General features: G+C 42.5%; 1 protein-coding gene across 1 annotated transcript; it reads right to left on the minus strand.

The window, feature by feature from the left end:
* Positions 1-8,983: 8,983 nt before the first annotated feature.
* ldlrad4b (low density lipoprotein receptor class A domain containing 4b) lies at positions 8,984-14,792 on the minus strand. The gene is made up of 3 exons (XM_044358856.1): positions 14,498-14,792; positions 12,872-12,922; positions 8,984-9,748 (listed from the first exon to the last, which is right to left on the minus strand). The coding sequence occupies exons 1-3, from the start codon at positions 14,609-14,611 to the stop codon at positions 9,164-9,166; spliced, it is 750 nt and encodes a 249-aa protein (XP_044214791.1). The 5' UTR covers positions 14,612-14,792; the 3' UTR covers positions 8,984-9,163.
* Between the last annotated feature and the right edge of the window lie 953 nt (positions 14,793-15,745).

Consider the following 15,745-nt stretch of genomic DNA (forward strand, 5'->3'; position numbering starts at 1 on the left):
TTTGTTTTTAGTGAGATATCTGTCTCTGAGATTTCTGCCTCCACCGCAAAACAATAGAGGTGATTTATGGAGCTCAAATTAAATTCCATTAACCTCGATTACATTGAAAAAATAAAATGTAATAAAATGTCTGTCTGCAGTATTCATTTGGTCTCTTCCAGCGTCCTCACAGATGTTGCGTTCCCCACAGCTGCTGCTTGTGATGTCATGTCCATTCCAGTCCTCCTCTCAGGAGGGAGATCTAGAGGTGCTGAATGCTTTGTGGTCAGTGCTGAGTCCTTGTGACTTGAAGAGTCGGGATAGATGCTGGAACATCTAGCCCAAGTCTTGAAGTCAAAAGGACGCAAAAGGAATTCCATTAACTTCCACTGTATTGATGTGGAGGCAAAAATCTCAAAAACAGGGCACATGAAACCAAAACTATCTGCAAGGCTAGATACCACAATGTGCTGTAACTGAGAAAATATGTTTATTTTGAGTTTTTTTTAATTTGGTTGAACTGACCCTTTAATTTTAAAGGGTTATACCAGCGATTTAGTATTGCACCCATAAATATGGGCGACTCACAATTTTAAAAAAGAGAGATCAAAATCAAAGCAGCAGAGGCTGAGATATCTTGACTTTTACTCCCTAGTATCATTATTAACATCCAAAAACACTGGATCCTACATTTCCCATAATGCAACTCAGCTGTCTCTGGAAAACACTCATGTCTTTCAAACTACATACCCCCAGTTTATAACGCAGGCTTTCTGTGTAGCAAAGGTGTAGCCTAGATAACTCTGATGACATCACTATCAGGATTATTTTCTCTGACAGGACGAAGCTCCTTCAACAAAGCTGCAACTAACGATTATTTTCATTATTGATTAACCTGTCGATTATTTTCAGGTGATAAAGAAAATGCAAAGACTTTATTTTAAGGACTGTGAAGTAGGTAACTGTCTCCAGAAAGGCGTAGTCATCTGAATCAGTTAGGTCTTAGCTGTCTTAGCTGCTGAGGTGCACAGGGTATTTCCTCTCAACCAGTTTCCAAACAGAAGTGAATGTGTGGGCGCTGCTTCCTGATAAAATATGGAAGTGAAAACTTAGTACTAGAAAGTCGTTTGCTTCTCCCCCTCCTGTGTTTCCTGTCTGATGGTAAAAGCCTGGATGATGTTCAGACTCTGGAGCTGCATCGTGTCTCATCTCTGAAGAAACTCCAGCTGATATGTGCTTAATTATCCCTGCATGGCCATCACCAGTGTGCCCGCTCTGAACGTGTGTGTGTGTGTGTGTGTAGTCAGGAGGAAATGTGAACAGTATCAGGGTGGTTGTGCTCCTTGCAGCGTTTTGGAGGAGGTTATGGAGAGGACATGAGGCGGGGCCCCGGGGCCCACCCTCCCTCTGCACTTGTAAGTGAGGCTAAGTGCTTTGAACATTAGCTTTGTTTCACTCTGTGAATGTTATGACAAGTTGCCAGATGGGGTCCGTCTATAAATAAGCTGGTCTTGGAGCTGAAATATACAGAAACTTATGTTTTATGCATTTCATTACTTTGCAGGGCTGAGTGAGTCATTTGCTCCTGGCTCAAGAGGATCTTTGCCAAACACTCTTTAACAAAAAAACATCGAGTGAGGAAGAGGTAGCTTTTTAATGTAACCTGGATCTGACCTGTACTGTGCTGCTTCAACAGACGGGAAGAATCAGCAAATTTGGTTGATGGAGGTTAAAACCTCATCTGAAGCTCAGCGGAGACTTCTTCCAACACATGAAAGAAGAGAAGTAATGATTGCGGAGCACTGCAGAGCTGTCTTTTTTAAAAGTGTTCAACTTCTGCAGCGTGCTGGCTGTAGCAGAGCAGCAGCTGGACTGAAAACACAGCTGCAGAGGTGGTCAGTTCCTATTTTTCTGTCCCTCTGAGAGAGAAGTCAGGACCTGTTTTTCCATCAGCACTGACCTCCTCAGATGGCACAGTTTCATTTTATTGAAGGGATACTGCAACAATTTTACAAGATTATTTTACTCTTCGTGAGGAGTTCACTCAGACTTAACAGAGTTCCTCAAGAGCCACAGATGATATTATACATCTGTTTTCACAACCCTGATAATGTCTTCAGGGTTATCTCGCCTACATTACAATCTGGAGTTTCATTATGGGAAATATAAGATTCAGTGTTTTTGTAACTTGACCCATAACTTGTAATTACTGCTCACGTGAAAAACCAAGTCAGAATTATCTAAAAGCTCCAATATAAATGTCGGATATGAAAGAAATTGTTGAAAAAGCAAACAAACATGAATGCCTAACCTTCATCACTTCCTTATGACTGTCACTATCCAGCTTGACATGTCAGGTGTTCCTCAAAGCAGGTTCTGTGAACTGGTCCTGTTGCCTGATGACCTGTAATCCAGTATATCCATTATACCCACCTCCATTATATCCATGTTCAAAAGTTAACTGAAACCTCTCAGACTTCTGATTAGTTATTGTGTGTGTGTGTATGTTCATTGGACACACTTTCTCATTCAAGGCAATGGGACAGTGTGTCCAAATGTTTGACTGCTACTGTACATCATGCAGGTGGTTCAGGTGATATTTACAGCATTTAACAAATCAGTCAATAGGAAACAATAATTTAACTTAAGTTTAACTGATTGTTAGTAGACTTGTGTTACAATTATAACTGGAGTGTGTGTTGGACGAGAGTATGAAATGAGTGTCAGTCTTGTATAATTAATACACCTTCAGACAAAACTTGTCATGATGTGTCAGTGTGGTACAGAAATACAGGATGTGCTGCTGCTTTGTATAGAACAGTTATTTTCTCCATGTTGTTTGGCTGGAGAACACTTTGACAGACAACATGGAGAGCTGGGTTGTGTGCTTGGACCATAGTATACCTGCTTATTGGTCTGCTTTTTTCTCTTGTACTTTCCTTTTATTCTTTTCATCTGTTAATTTTGCACATTATGTTTTATTTATTACCTTCCTCTGAACACCGGGTCTTAACCTGCATCACCGAGCAACTGATGAAGCAGGCTTACAAGTCTGAGAATGGCTGCTGTGCCTTTAAATCCTGCTCACTTTATTTGGCTGCATCAGTGTGGATAGATAAAGAGCTGAGTGGCACCACCTTTCAGTAATCACATTACAAAACCTCATTATCTATATAACACTACAGGAAAAAATACAGGGAGAGCACCACAGTAATCACTTTTAAAGTTTTATTCATTACGCTGCAGTTTGACTACAGCATAAGTACAAGCATAAAATCTTTGACTACAACAGCACTTAGAGCAACATTTTTTGATTTTTTTCTTCTTTTCTGTAAAAGTATTGCAATAACAGACCTTAGGCCTAAAACCTATTACATCACAATTGCTTAAATAAAAAGAGGCAAAAATACACAACAATTTTACCTCTGTGTTTTGATATATATATACTGTATGCTCAGTGAATACAGTCATATATAGATCGAGGTTTCAGCACAGAGGGGGGAGGGGGGAACGAGAAGGATTCATTTTGTAAATAAAGCAAACCGATGTTACAAAACCCATGATGGAAGCAGTCCTATGGTAACTGTCAAGACAGAGAATACCAAACTGTTGAGACGTTATCATTGTTATTATTATCATCATTATTATTAAAATCTGGAACGATAAAAACAGCTACTTGTTGTCAGCAGTTGAGTACAGACTTCTGATAAGTGGAAAGAGGGAGAGCGCTGCAGGGGAGAAATCAAAATAAAAATCAGTCTGAGCCCAAGTTAGTTCTTCAAGCTAGTGCAGGAAACGGAAAAAAAAAAAAAAAAAAAAAAAAAAAAGGTCTATTAAGAAGGAGAGCCGAGCGGCGCTCCAGCCAGAGTTACAATAGAGACTTTTCCAAATCAAAACTACACAACTGCCACTTATTTGGTGCTTTGAAGAGAAAATGGCACGTTGCTATGTACATCGTCTATAGATAAGAATGAACATGCTCTGCGGTTATTGTACAGTGGAGTTACAGTATTTTCAGTACATACTGTAAATAAATGACTGCAGATTAAACATGACTTGTTTCAATATACTGTGCCACGTATAACATTGTAATGTAGAAAATAAAAAAATAATAATAATAAAAAGAAAAAGTTAAATGACAGTTTTAACGGCATTTTTCCACTCATGTCACGCTGGTGCAACTTTCCCAACAAAAAAAAACAAAACAAAAAAAAAGAAAATAATTAAAAAGACCATTTTTCCTTTGATGTTTTTCCTGTTTGACAATCATGTGATCAAAAGATGATGATCCTCCTGTAGCGGAGCTGAAATGCTTTAACCAGAACCTAACATCAAGCCGGATCTATAGCAGTGCTGAGTGTGCTCGACAGTTTTATACTTTGGCAGATATACAAAACTACAGCTGAAGTCAACTAAAAAATATTATAAAGATCAATGAGTACAGACACATATTCTCCCGTTTCCGGAAGTGCTGACGGCTCTCGTGTGCAGTGGTCATGTGACGCGTCTCCCAACTAGACAGCTTCTGCTTTTTGTTCCAACAATTTACAAAGCGAGTTAAGATGACATTCAACCGGGGGGGGGGGTCCCCCCGGCTGAAATCGTGGCATAAACACCAACTGATGTGTGTGTGTGATATATGTTTTCTTAAAAGATCTGTGTAATAGAACTATACATTTGTTAGTTGATTGTGGTCTAAATAAAACCACCAGCCAGTACCCAAATGATGGCAAGCACTGTGAAAGGTTGTTCTTAGAAGAGAAATCCAATAAACAAGTGAATAATATCTTTTCTCAACAACTTCCTTAATCCAGAGGTTATCTCATCCTTATCATAACAGACTAGTATTTATAGCAAAATATTATAAGTAGTAATTTGTATTTGTGTTGCAACCATATTCTAAGCATACTTTGCAAACCATGTTTTCTCATAAAAAAAAGACAAAGCACGTTTTTAACTGTAGGCATTTACAAATTTGATGCTGCCTTCTTAAAATTCTTATATTGTCTATACAGTATATTACATTATTCACAACATTTTTTTGTGGTTTCTACCCATTGGGTAGGATATGTGCATAATATATTCAAGTTATATACAGCACCTTACAAACAAACATAAAGAAAGACAGACTACTGAAAAAAGCACCGTTGGAAGTGAGGCACAACGAAGGTGGGAGCTTTTTGAGTGCAAGTGGGTTCCTATGTCTGCTCCACACACGGGTCAAATTACTGGTCGAAACGGCTTCAGCTGCTTCACCGGGAGTGACTGTTCCTGTCTGGCACAATAGAAGCAAACAGGCCGGTGATGGTGCTCACAAACGCCGCCGGTGAACCACTCGTTAACCGTAACTCTGAGCTAAAAATGTTCAAGGTTGAGCTGCGGTTTTTGCAGAAACAGCCGGTGTTTTGCTGACATGGAAACAGACGCACCTCCGGCCCTGTGGTCACCAAATTTATAGTTTCATGCAGACCTTGTATTGAATGTGGGTTTTGTTCCGCTTCGTTGCAGGATCAGATTCACTTTGTTAATCAAACAAAAAGAGCTTGATGATTTCAAAAATCTGAATCTGCTGGACACTGGGATCACATTCCTACTGGAAAATCATATGTAAAGTCTGTATACTGGCTTAGGACAAGCCAGGATCATTTTTCAGCAGCCTTTTCTCACACGTTTCTGTTCCGTTCTGCCAGACAGGCGGTCAGCCGAGATAAAGCACCTGTAAGGATTTCAAGCAGCAGTTGGACTGAGGTGTGGTCTGCTCAAACATGAACATTAGGCACCTTATTTACTCACATAATAGTAACATGCAAACCTCCTTGTAGAAAACATAAAATTCATCTTTATATCCTCCATTTACAAGCTATGACTGCGCAGACAGAACAAGCCCAGAAAACAACAGAAAGAAGGAAGAAAAAGAGGAAAGAAACGCAGGTTTGAAGCAGGTTCTTACAGTCAAAAGCCAAAGTGTCGGGACAGTCTCTCCAGCAGCTGCCTCACCTCCAAGTCCTGTGTGTAACTGGAGGTAAACGCAGCAAACTAGATCTATTACAGGTCTTCTCTTGTCCTCAGTGGAAATAAAAACACAAACCGAGACCGATGTTTGTCTCAATACTTGTGCTTTTGACTGCAAAGGGTCAGATTTCTCTCCTTCTAGTTTTGGATGAGTTGAGGGGACCGGATGGGCAGAAGGACAGAGGACTGAAGGGGGGTGAGGTTGGGTGGGGGGGTGGGGGGCATGAGAAGCAGCAGTAGCAACAATAGTAGCAGTAGCAGCAACAGCAATAGCAGCAGCGATGTAGTAACACACACACACACATACACACACAACTGTAGAGCCAAATGGATACACAACTGGGACACATGCATACATTCAAACACGCAGCTTTACACACTGATGCTAACAGAATGTGAAGGCTTTTGTTAAAACTCCCCTGAAAGACGCACTAACACATTGTTGGTTTTGGTCTTTTCATTGGATTTGTTGACAGTAAGAAAAAAAATTGATTAATCTCAATTTCTCAAAGAGAAAGCAAAACTGATTTCCAATAATGTACTTTTTTTTTTCTTCTGAGATCTTCCTCAAGCTGTCTCACCACCATCCATAATTTGTATTAGTTGTTATTTAATTTGCATTGCACTGAGGGACAATAACGACCATCAACAGCACACTTAAAAACAAAGCGTTTTAGTGGGCATACTGACTTTTTTTGAGAGTACTTTTCCAGTGTGAACACACCACAGTACTTTACTCAAAACCTGCTTATAATTAGTATGCAGTATGGGATCGGGACACAGTGGGTGACTCTACAATATCTCAATGATCAAAACAAGTGATCAAAACAGGGTTTTCAATAAGACTCTTGCCTTGTGCAGCTTTAATGGAACCTGTGAGGTGAACTCTGGCATGCACTGTCTTTGAGCTTTTTACAGCGAGGTCGCTCCCGCACCATGATAATAACTATCATGCATGTCTGGCTTTTTAAAGAGACACTCTACTGAATTCCAATGAAAGTTTAATTAATGATGTGTTAATATGGACAGTGCCACATAAGTAATATGTCCTTGAATCTCTAAACTCAGACAAAGCAGTCAGATACACACAGGTGTGGACACACATAGATACATACACACACACACACACACACACACACAACACTCCTGCAGGAGCATTAAGTGCTTTTCTGTGTTGTTAAAAGGTCTAAACACACACACATACACGTACACACAGGGAAGAGAGGACTGCACTAGCACACTGCCAAACAAGGGCTCCACTCCAGTCTCCACTTTAAAGGGCTTGGCGGACTCTGCATCATTTGAACGCACTTTTTCTGCACACGGATGGAAGGAGGGACGATTAACAGTGTTTTAGCAAAGACACTGTTAGAAAGCTGGGATGCGAGGTGGGGTGGGGGGGGAGGGAGGGGGGTGTTGGAGAAGGAGGTGGGCACTGGCATCGAACGCAAACAAGATAGAGAGACAGAGAAAGCACAAGAGCAGAGGAGAAGGCAACAATGAGCAGAGAAAAAGGCTAGATTTTCAAAAAGGTTTTTTTTTTTTTTTTTTTTTTCCTTTTACAAAAAAGGACCCTCCCATAGCCCTTTGACTTCGACCACAGACAGTTTTCATTAAAACCTGATTGCTGTGCTGGCGGATGCAGACAGGAATCTTCACTTTGTGTCGTCTTGTTTTGTTTTTTTGTGTGTGTGTGTGGTTTTTAGAGACGTGAAGACGGAGAGCCGAGCCTTCTTTTTTTTTTTTTTTCCCGTTTTGTGTTTTCGGTGTCATGGCGGCGGGGGGGTTCGAGTTCAGTGTGGCTGTTGGCAGAATGCACTGTGCATGTCGAGATGAGCGGAGAGAGGATAGGAGGATGTGGAGGTGGAGGGGTGGGGGGGGGTGGGGAGGAAGTGTCAGGTGCTCAGAGGTCGGGACAGAGTTGAGAAGAGGAGAATCTGCTGCGACCGCTGCTGGGCGGACAGTTAAGATATGTTTGCTTTTTGTTATGGAGTTAGGTTATTCTTGGTTAACTTGATATCCGAGCAGCTGGCCAGATCTTCCCACAATTGTTAGTACGACATGCTGGATCTTGCCAAGTAGCTTTCATCTTTGTGAGGAACTACTCTGGTTTGGGAACATTGTAACAAACTGCCAGAGGAAGTAGGAAACTGTTTGTCCACCCAGCGGCCGGTCGCGAGGCAGATTTCTTCCCCCGCTAGGCTGAGGTGTACACAGACGTGAAGCAGTACAAGGTTATTCTCTTACTAAGTCTCACTGTGCCTGTGGTGAAAGCAGACAGAGATGTCGTAGGCTGGGTACGAGTATTTCTTGCGGTTTCAAAAAAGGAAGGACATAAGCTTATAATACTTTTTTTTTTTTTTGCTCCCAACTGTTTAAACAACTTTGGAGCCAAAGTTCAGTCAGTCAGTCCATTCATGAAAAGGACACAAAAAAAAGAAAAAACAAAACAAAACAAACACATCATCAACATTTTCATCATCTCATAGCATCATTTCCCTCTTCTCTTTTACAACAAAAAAATAGTGCAACTTTTAGATAACTTTTCTTTTTTGTGTTTTGAATGTTAGAACAAGTCTTTTTTTTTTTCTCCCCTCCCCTTGTTTTGCTTCCTCGTGAACCTTGGCACTAAGATTTGGGTTTGTGAGTCTCTTGTTTTTGTTGTGTTCTCTGTAAGTCCTTGATTCTCAGTTCTCGCTTTGTGCACAGATCCCGGTCCGAAAAAGAAGAAACAAAAAAAGAAAACATCATCCTCAGTTCATGGGGACAGAGTCGTCACCCGAGGGGGAGGGAGAGAGGGGGGTGGGGTGGACAAAAAAGTTAATTGTTTCAATCTGTGCTAGCAGTATGTTTTTTTTTCTCAAATGAACGAAAAAACAAAAACTCCACGCAGTGCATACATCCTGCCCCAGCAGTGCTAGCTGTTTGAGTTCCTAACATCGGAAAGAAACAGGAAACAGAAATGAAATCAACGCTTGGTTCCTCTCTTTCCTTGTTTTGTTGTAGCTAAGGTTGATATTTATTTGTGCATGGGAGTGTGGAGAGAGGACATGAGAGACAGAGAGAGAGAGAGCGATAGAGAGACCGCTGCTTACAGGTGATCAGTGGACAGAGGGGTGAAGAGGAGAGACAGTTCTCAGTCTGGGGTGGGTGGCCCCACCTGCTCTTTTCTTCACACCAGGTCCTCCGGTTGGCCATCCTTGGCCTTGGCAGGTACAATTGTGCTTTCTGATTGGCTCTGCTGCTGGATCGTCCTGCTCCCTGGCCCCCCCACCCTCTGGTTATTGCTGTGCTGGTGTAGAAAGAACGCTGAGCCGGGGTAGTGGCCCATCACCTCGCTGTACGCCGGCGGGGGGCCCTCCATGCGCCCGTGGCTGCTGGAGTTGGCCGCGCTGATGCCCGAGTTACTGCTTGGCGGCCTCGGACCGCCTCCTCCCATGCCTCCCCCTCCTCCCCCCACCCCTCCCAGGCTCCCGCCTCCCCCCATGTCGATCAAGTCACTGTCGTAGATGGTCCGATTGGGCGGCGCCCTCACCGACTCGCGGTTAAGCTCCATCTGCTGCTCGGGGTCGCGGAGCTGCAGGGTGCAGGGCCCCTGGTACGGCGGGGGCTCCTCGCCATCCGACAGCGAGATGGTGGGCGGCAGGTCGATCTGGTGCTGCAGGTAGGGGTAGGTGGGCTGGAAGCGGCTGAAGCGGTCGCGCTGCATGAAGGAGGGAGCGGTGAAGCGATCCCTGGCCTGGGGAGCGTATAATACCTGAGAGAAAGACACAGATGGAGGGTGAGGAAGACGGGTAAGAGAAGGGGAGGGAGGAAGGATTAAAGGAGATTAGGAGAGAAGGAGGAGAGTGAGGGAGGAAAGAGGAGGAGAAGAGATGCAAGAATGTCAGTATAGTCATAACAGTTGGCTAGCATCAACAGACAATCTGGTTGCAAACAAAATTACAACTGTTAGAATATCAACACGTGTCACAATATGGCAAATATATACAAAATGACATCAAATATTCATGTGATTATGTTGTACTACATCAGACATTTTTAATTATAATTTGTTTGGAATCCAGAAAAACAGAATTTTGTCAAATGAGAACATGACATGGTTATAAAAGTCAGAGGAAATAAACATAATGTTGTGTAGCAGACATTTCTTCTCTTATTAAACATCTAGTGACCCCCCAGATTTATCTATAGGTCTCCCAATCAAGCCTGCAAGTTTTAAGAAAGACTTGAAAAACTGCAAACTCATCCTTTAATGCATCAGCGGTATTGACCACTAACATAAGCTCATGACATTGATTCCAGTGGAGTACGCTGAATATTTTAGTTCTTGTCTCCTGCTGCAAGTATAAATGAATCCAGTGTAAGCATTTGACTCAGGTAAACGATGTTGCAGTAACAGCCCACACCACTGTGCCACCAATTAGTTATTTAAGACATTAGAGTGTAATTACAGTAAAGAGAAGAAGAGATCTCCTACAACAGCAACAACATTCGACACATCGACTCGGTCGTCCGGCTTTTGTCTGAGATCTTCACCTCAATTAGCTCTTCAGACTGTGCCTGTGTGATCCATTTCTTCATTTCTCACATTTCTGTCCAATTCAACACATTTCTACTGTGGCGAGTCATTATCAGAGGGAACCCATTTCAATTAGTGGCTGTGGCTCTAATAGTCCACCCCCACTGACAAGGCAGTCTGGATGGAGAGAACAACAGACTGGAAAAAAAAAACCTGTGGGGTTGTGGTGGTGGTGGGGGGTGGGGTGTGTGTGTGGGGGGGGGGGGGGGGGGAGTAGAGGATCATGGCAATTGAAATGGAGAGAGACAGAGAGAGAAAGAGTGGAACTGAAAGGATTAAAAAGAAAAGCTAGTGAGATAAGAGGAAAAGGGAAAGGAGAGAAGCAGAAAGAGCCATAGAGATAAACAGAGGTAGAAAGAGAAATGAAGAAAGGGAGACGGAGAGATGAAATGGAGAGGAAAGGAGAACTATAGAGCCAGACAGATAGAGAGACAGACAGAGGGAGGGAGGGAGGGAGGGAGGGAGGGGGAGAGAAAGGTGTATAGCTGATGGAGGGAGCAGAGCGCAGCAGAGCAGGGCAGCTCTCAGACGGCTGTCTAGACAGTGTCAGGGGAGGTGTTGCTGATTAATGACGCACCAAAAACCATCCACCCCCCTGCCACACACACACACACACACACACACACTCAGCCTCCTTCCCTGCATCTATCAGCCACCCACACTCACTGGCTGCGTCTCCCTCTGTGTTTGTCTCTCCATGGCCTTTTCCTCTTTTTTCCAGGTCTCTCAGCGTTGACACCGTGTTTACCTCCCTTTATCCTCCTGCGCCTCTTCTTCTCTGACTCCCTTCACCTGCCATCTAGTCTTTTCTCTCTCTGTCTACCCCTCATGACTCTTTCTCTTTCTTCTTCTCTTTTACTTTTGTTTACACGTAAAGCTTTTAGCTGCCAGTATACTCTGAACCACACCAAATACGGTGCGTTTGTGTAGGCATAAGGTCACTTTTGAGCCAAAACAAAGTGCTACATTTGGTTTTGATTACAGCGAGCCCGGCCGAACTTTTCACACAGCTTCAATACACTACTGTCTGCAACTTATCAATACGATCATGTGATCGGCTGTGTATTTGAGTGTCCTTTAGGCTGTGTGTTTCTAGATTTCCCAGTGTGTCGCCTCCCATTGCGACTCCTTCTGGCGTGGACAACATTAAGCAAACAGATCACCGGTCACAGCGAGTATACTGGCGTTTGCAATCCTGTATTCACCAGCCAAATTTGATTTTGTTTGGAGAATAGTGCCAGTCGTGCCCGGCACCACTTACAAGCTTCAATTCCTGGATGATCAAATATTTACAAGCTACTAAACTGCAAATGTCAAGATCTTTGTGCCTCGATAGTATTCCTGTAATAACAGAACAATTAGACACGGGCCAGTACTTAGAAAACCAGCAGACTGAGATTCACAGAACAGCTGAGATGAGACAGAGATTTCTTCTATAACGCAGCAAGTAGAGAAAGTAGATCCTCCTTTCTCTCACTTTCATTTGTTTTAGTTGCTACTTTTATAGCCTATACTTTCTTTTTATTATGCCTCTCAATGTCAAACACTCTTCTAGCAAGTTATCTACATTCACACTGCAGGCAAACGTGGCCCAAATGTGATTATAATGCTCGTATGTGACTCAGATCTGTTTTTTTCTTAATAACCGTGTGAACAGCACAGATCACATCTGATCTTTCCAATCCGGATTTGGGCCACTGTCATATGTGGTCAGATACAGATCTGATTTTCTTTGCAATGCAACCTCAGTCTGAACAGTCATATCAGAATTTACGTCACTCTTGATCGACAGTCGTCACAATTCTGCGTCACTCAGTGAAAATTTGTCTCTGTTCCTCCTCATCCTCGTTATCATCTGATCAGAATATCCTAAAACACGAGGTGACGTCTTCAAATGTCTTGTCTTGAAATCTGAAAATATTCAGTTTACCATGAGGTAAGATCAAGACAAGCATTTGTCATATTTGAAAGCCTGGAATCAGCAACTAACTGTTTGGCATTTTTTGCTTGAACAGTATTTTAAATGATGAATCGATGATCAAAATAGTCGCTGATTAATAATCTTTGGATCGACTGATTGATTAGTGGTTGCAGCTCTACAACCTGGTAGACAGTTTGTTTGTCCTCTTCGGTTCTACATACAGCTGTCATGATGCTGATACTGTAGATCTAAATGTTCTTCTCAGTCATCATGGTGGTAAATATTAAACATAGCCTCGCTCTGTCTGCCTCCTCACAGTGAACAAGACTTAGCTGTGGGTACACCAGGGTTCAGTGTGGTGGTGGTGGTGGTCTTACCTCCGAGGCACCTTGTCGAGAGCCACTGTCTGAAGGCCACAGGCACCCGTCCTACACAACGAGACAGACAAAACAAGAGGAAGGCTGAGATTTAAAGTTCCCAGGTGGTTTGAAGATGATCACACACCTGTCTGCAGCTTTATATCGGAGCTTTAATGGGATTTTCACACTTATCATGTTATTGATAAATATGATAAGTTGCTATATCTTGATTTCTTTAATGCTGACAGAGTGATCAGTTATCTTGGTTAACATTAAACATGTAGTAGACAATGGTTAAGTCATGTGACAGCTGCTGCTTTGAAAACCAACAATTGCTGCTTTGTAGTTTGTTACGTCTGAGACGGTTTTTGATGTGCGATCTTAAAGAGAGGCCGTTACGCCGCCGTTACAAACATTCTCTTTAACGAAAAAAAAAGAGAAGGAAAAACACCCTAAAAATAACAACTTAATGAGGATACAAAAGATGAAACGACGACGCTGAGAAATGCCTGATGGCTTCAAACTAAAATCCTGCCCTGTTTGGTAGCGAGGACCACAAAAGGCAGACAGCTTCCAACATTAAAAATAGACAGGATAAAAGCTACAACAAAGAAACACAACTGTCAAATAATTGCACTTTCTCCCTCGTCTACGTTTGACTTCGGGATCTTTTCTTAGACGGCACAGTCAACAAAGTTTAGTGGAAAAAAAATAATACATGAAACGCAGGACAAACTGGCATAAATCCTGCTTATTCATGTGTCTGTTAGGAAGCAAAGACTATTCTTCCAAATTGCACTTTCTCTGCTGTGGGGGCTTTGCCGGCTTGTTGCTTTCTGATCTTACATTCACAACGTTTTTTTTTTTTTTTTGCTTTGTGTCTGCTTCTGTTTGTATAATGTTTGCTTTAATTGGACGGTACGGAGCAGTAAATGACAGGAGATATGACGAAGAGGAGATGAGAGATTATTAGCTGAATTTAAATCATCTGTAACAGGACAAACATTTGTGTGCGTAAACATCTGCATGCATCATATTCTGTGCCTGAGCTGATTTCACTGGGTGCGACGGCGCGATGTGCATATATGCAAGTGTCTGTGTGTGTTTGTCCCGGTGTGTCGACATGTCAGTATGGGGGCAGAGCCGCTGCTGTCTAGACAGCGCTGTAGTGAATTAAACATCAAGGCCTGACAGAGTCTGGCTCTGAAGAAACCAATTCAGCAAGTTCACCTAACAGACGGGAGCAAAGCTGTTACCTCAGTGAAACTGGGACAGAGACTCCGACTGGGATAAAAGGATTCATTTAGCTCAGCGCAGCTTTACTGGGAACAAACTGGTGTGCTATGTTTGTCCTGCTTCAGAAATGAAGAAATGTACTGTCACAATGACGACGCGGGGACAGTCAGCGAGAACAGATGAAGAGACAGACACACACGTACTTTTTCCACTCGCAAACCAGTTTAGATCGAAATGTTATTGGCGTGAACGCTGGGAGAACAAGACTGTCAGAGCAGCTAAATACAACCCAATACAGACAGTATCTTTTTGTCTCTCTCTCTCACACACACACACACACACACACACACACACACACACACACACACACACACACACACACACACACACACACCCAGTGATACTGACCTGCTGCAGGGCATGGTCGTGCCTGCGGGCCTGGCTCTGCCTTGTTATAAAGGACCAGGTGGAGAGCTTGTAGTGGTTGAGCAGGCAGATGATCACCACCACCATCACTGTCATCACCACGATGATGATGACGATCTGAACAAACTCCAGTTCAGCTGCACAAACACACAGAGAGGAGAGGATTAGACTCAAACACGACACAAGAGACGCCGGTCCCAAATAATCCCGATCATTATGTGAACACAAAAATTTTAAACACACCAAATAAATCTGCACAATTTCAGATATTAAACTCTGAGGTTAGCTGTGTGATGTAAAGTGTGGGTTAAAAAACAAGCTGAAAGGAAATAAATGTTCAGGAACATTACAGTAGTTTGCATTGTGTTGAGATTGTAGTGAAGCAAAAGCATTAATAATAAAATCTTATTTTGTCATAGTCAAATGTTCTCACACTCCCAACAGTTGTCCTTCGGGCATTTTGATGTTTTTTAAAGCTGTTGTCCCCAAGCTTTGTAGCTTTTTAACCAAATCCAACTCACAAACCTTTATCAAAGGTCACACATTTCAAACAACGCTTTCACATTTGCACATTGTCCCGTTTGAAAACATATTAAAGGCTTGAAGAGATAAAAGTACCCAGTATTAACAGTATTAACAGGAAATACACACAATACCTCAGATTTATCTTGAGGTATGGTTAATGTTTGTAACACCTGTGCTTTAACTAGATAACAAGTCACAATGTCTGCTGGGAAAAAAAGCCTGTTCTACAATTCTATGACAACTAGGTATGCTGATGAAGATCATTTGATATGATTAAAAGCTCCAGCACAGCTACTAAACAGACCTTGTTTTGGGATTGTCAGCTCAACTGATGTGTTGTGAGATTTAAATGAAAATGTTTAAGACCTTTCAGGAGCCGTTGACAATTTGACAGCACAGATGTGTTTTAACATGTGTTCGCCAGCAGGGGGTAGCACAGGTCAAACTCAAAGTCACTCTGTCACATCCACTATGTATATATGGTTGAAATGTGTGTGTGCGTCTGGAGACTCTGCAGAGAAAAGCTTCAAATCACAGAAAAGATGAGTGTTGAGCCCGTGGTGTCTGTCTCGGTGTACAGTGGTTTCTTTGTGAGGATGCTGAATAACTGCGGTGTTTCTGTCCTCAACAAACAACAGTCTCACACACACACACACACACACACACACACAAACGCACACCAGCATCTGAGCTGATCTGGATGAC

This window comes from Thunnus albacares, chromosome 8, assembly GCF_914725855.1.
Source record: "Thunnus albacares chromosome 8, fThuAlb1.1, whole genome shotgun sequence".
In the NCBI taxonomy this organism is placed as follows: Eukaryota; Metazoa; Chordata; class Actinopteri; order Scombriformes; family Scombridae; genus Thunnus; species Thunnus albacares.

What these genes read in the sequence shown, in the direction of transcription:
- ldlrad4b (XM_044358856.1), bottom strand. Translation starts at nt 14,611, where the DNA reads ATGACAGTGATGGTGGTGGTGATCATCTGCCTGCTCAACCACTACAAG. An exon ending in ACGACCATGCCCTGCAGCAG is followed by an intron (nt 12,923 to 14,497) that starts GTCAGTATCACT and finishes CTCGTTGTGTAG; the next exon opens with GACGGGTGCCTGTGGCCTTC. An exon ending in CTCGACAAGGTGCCTCGGAG is followed by an intron (nt 9,749 to 12,871) that starts GTAAGACCACCA and finishes TCTTTCTCTCAG; the next exon opens with GTATTATACGCTCCCCAGGC.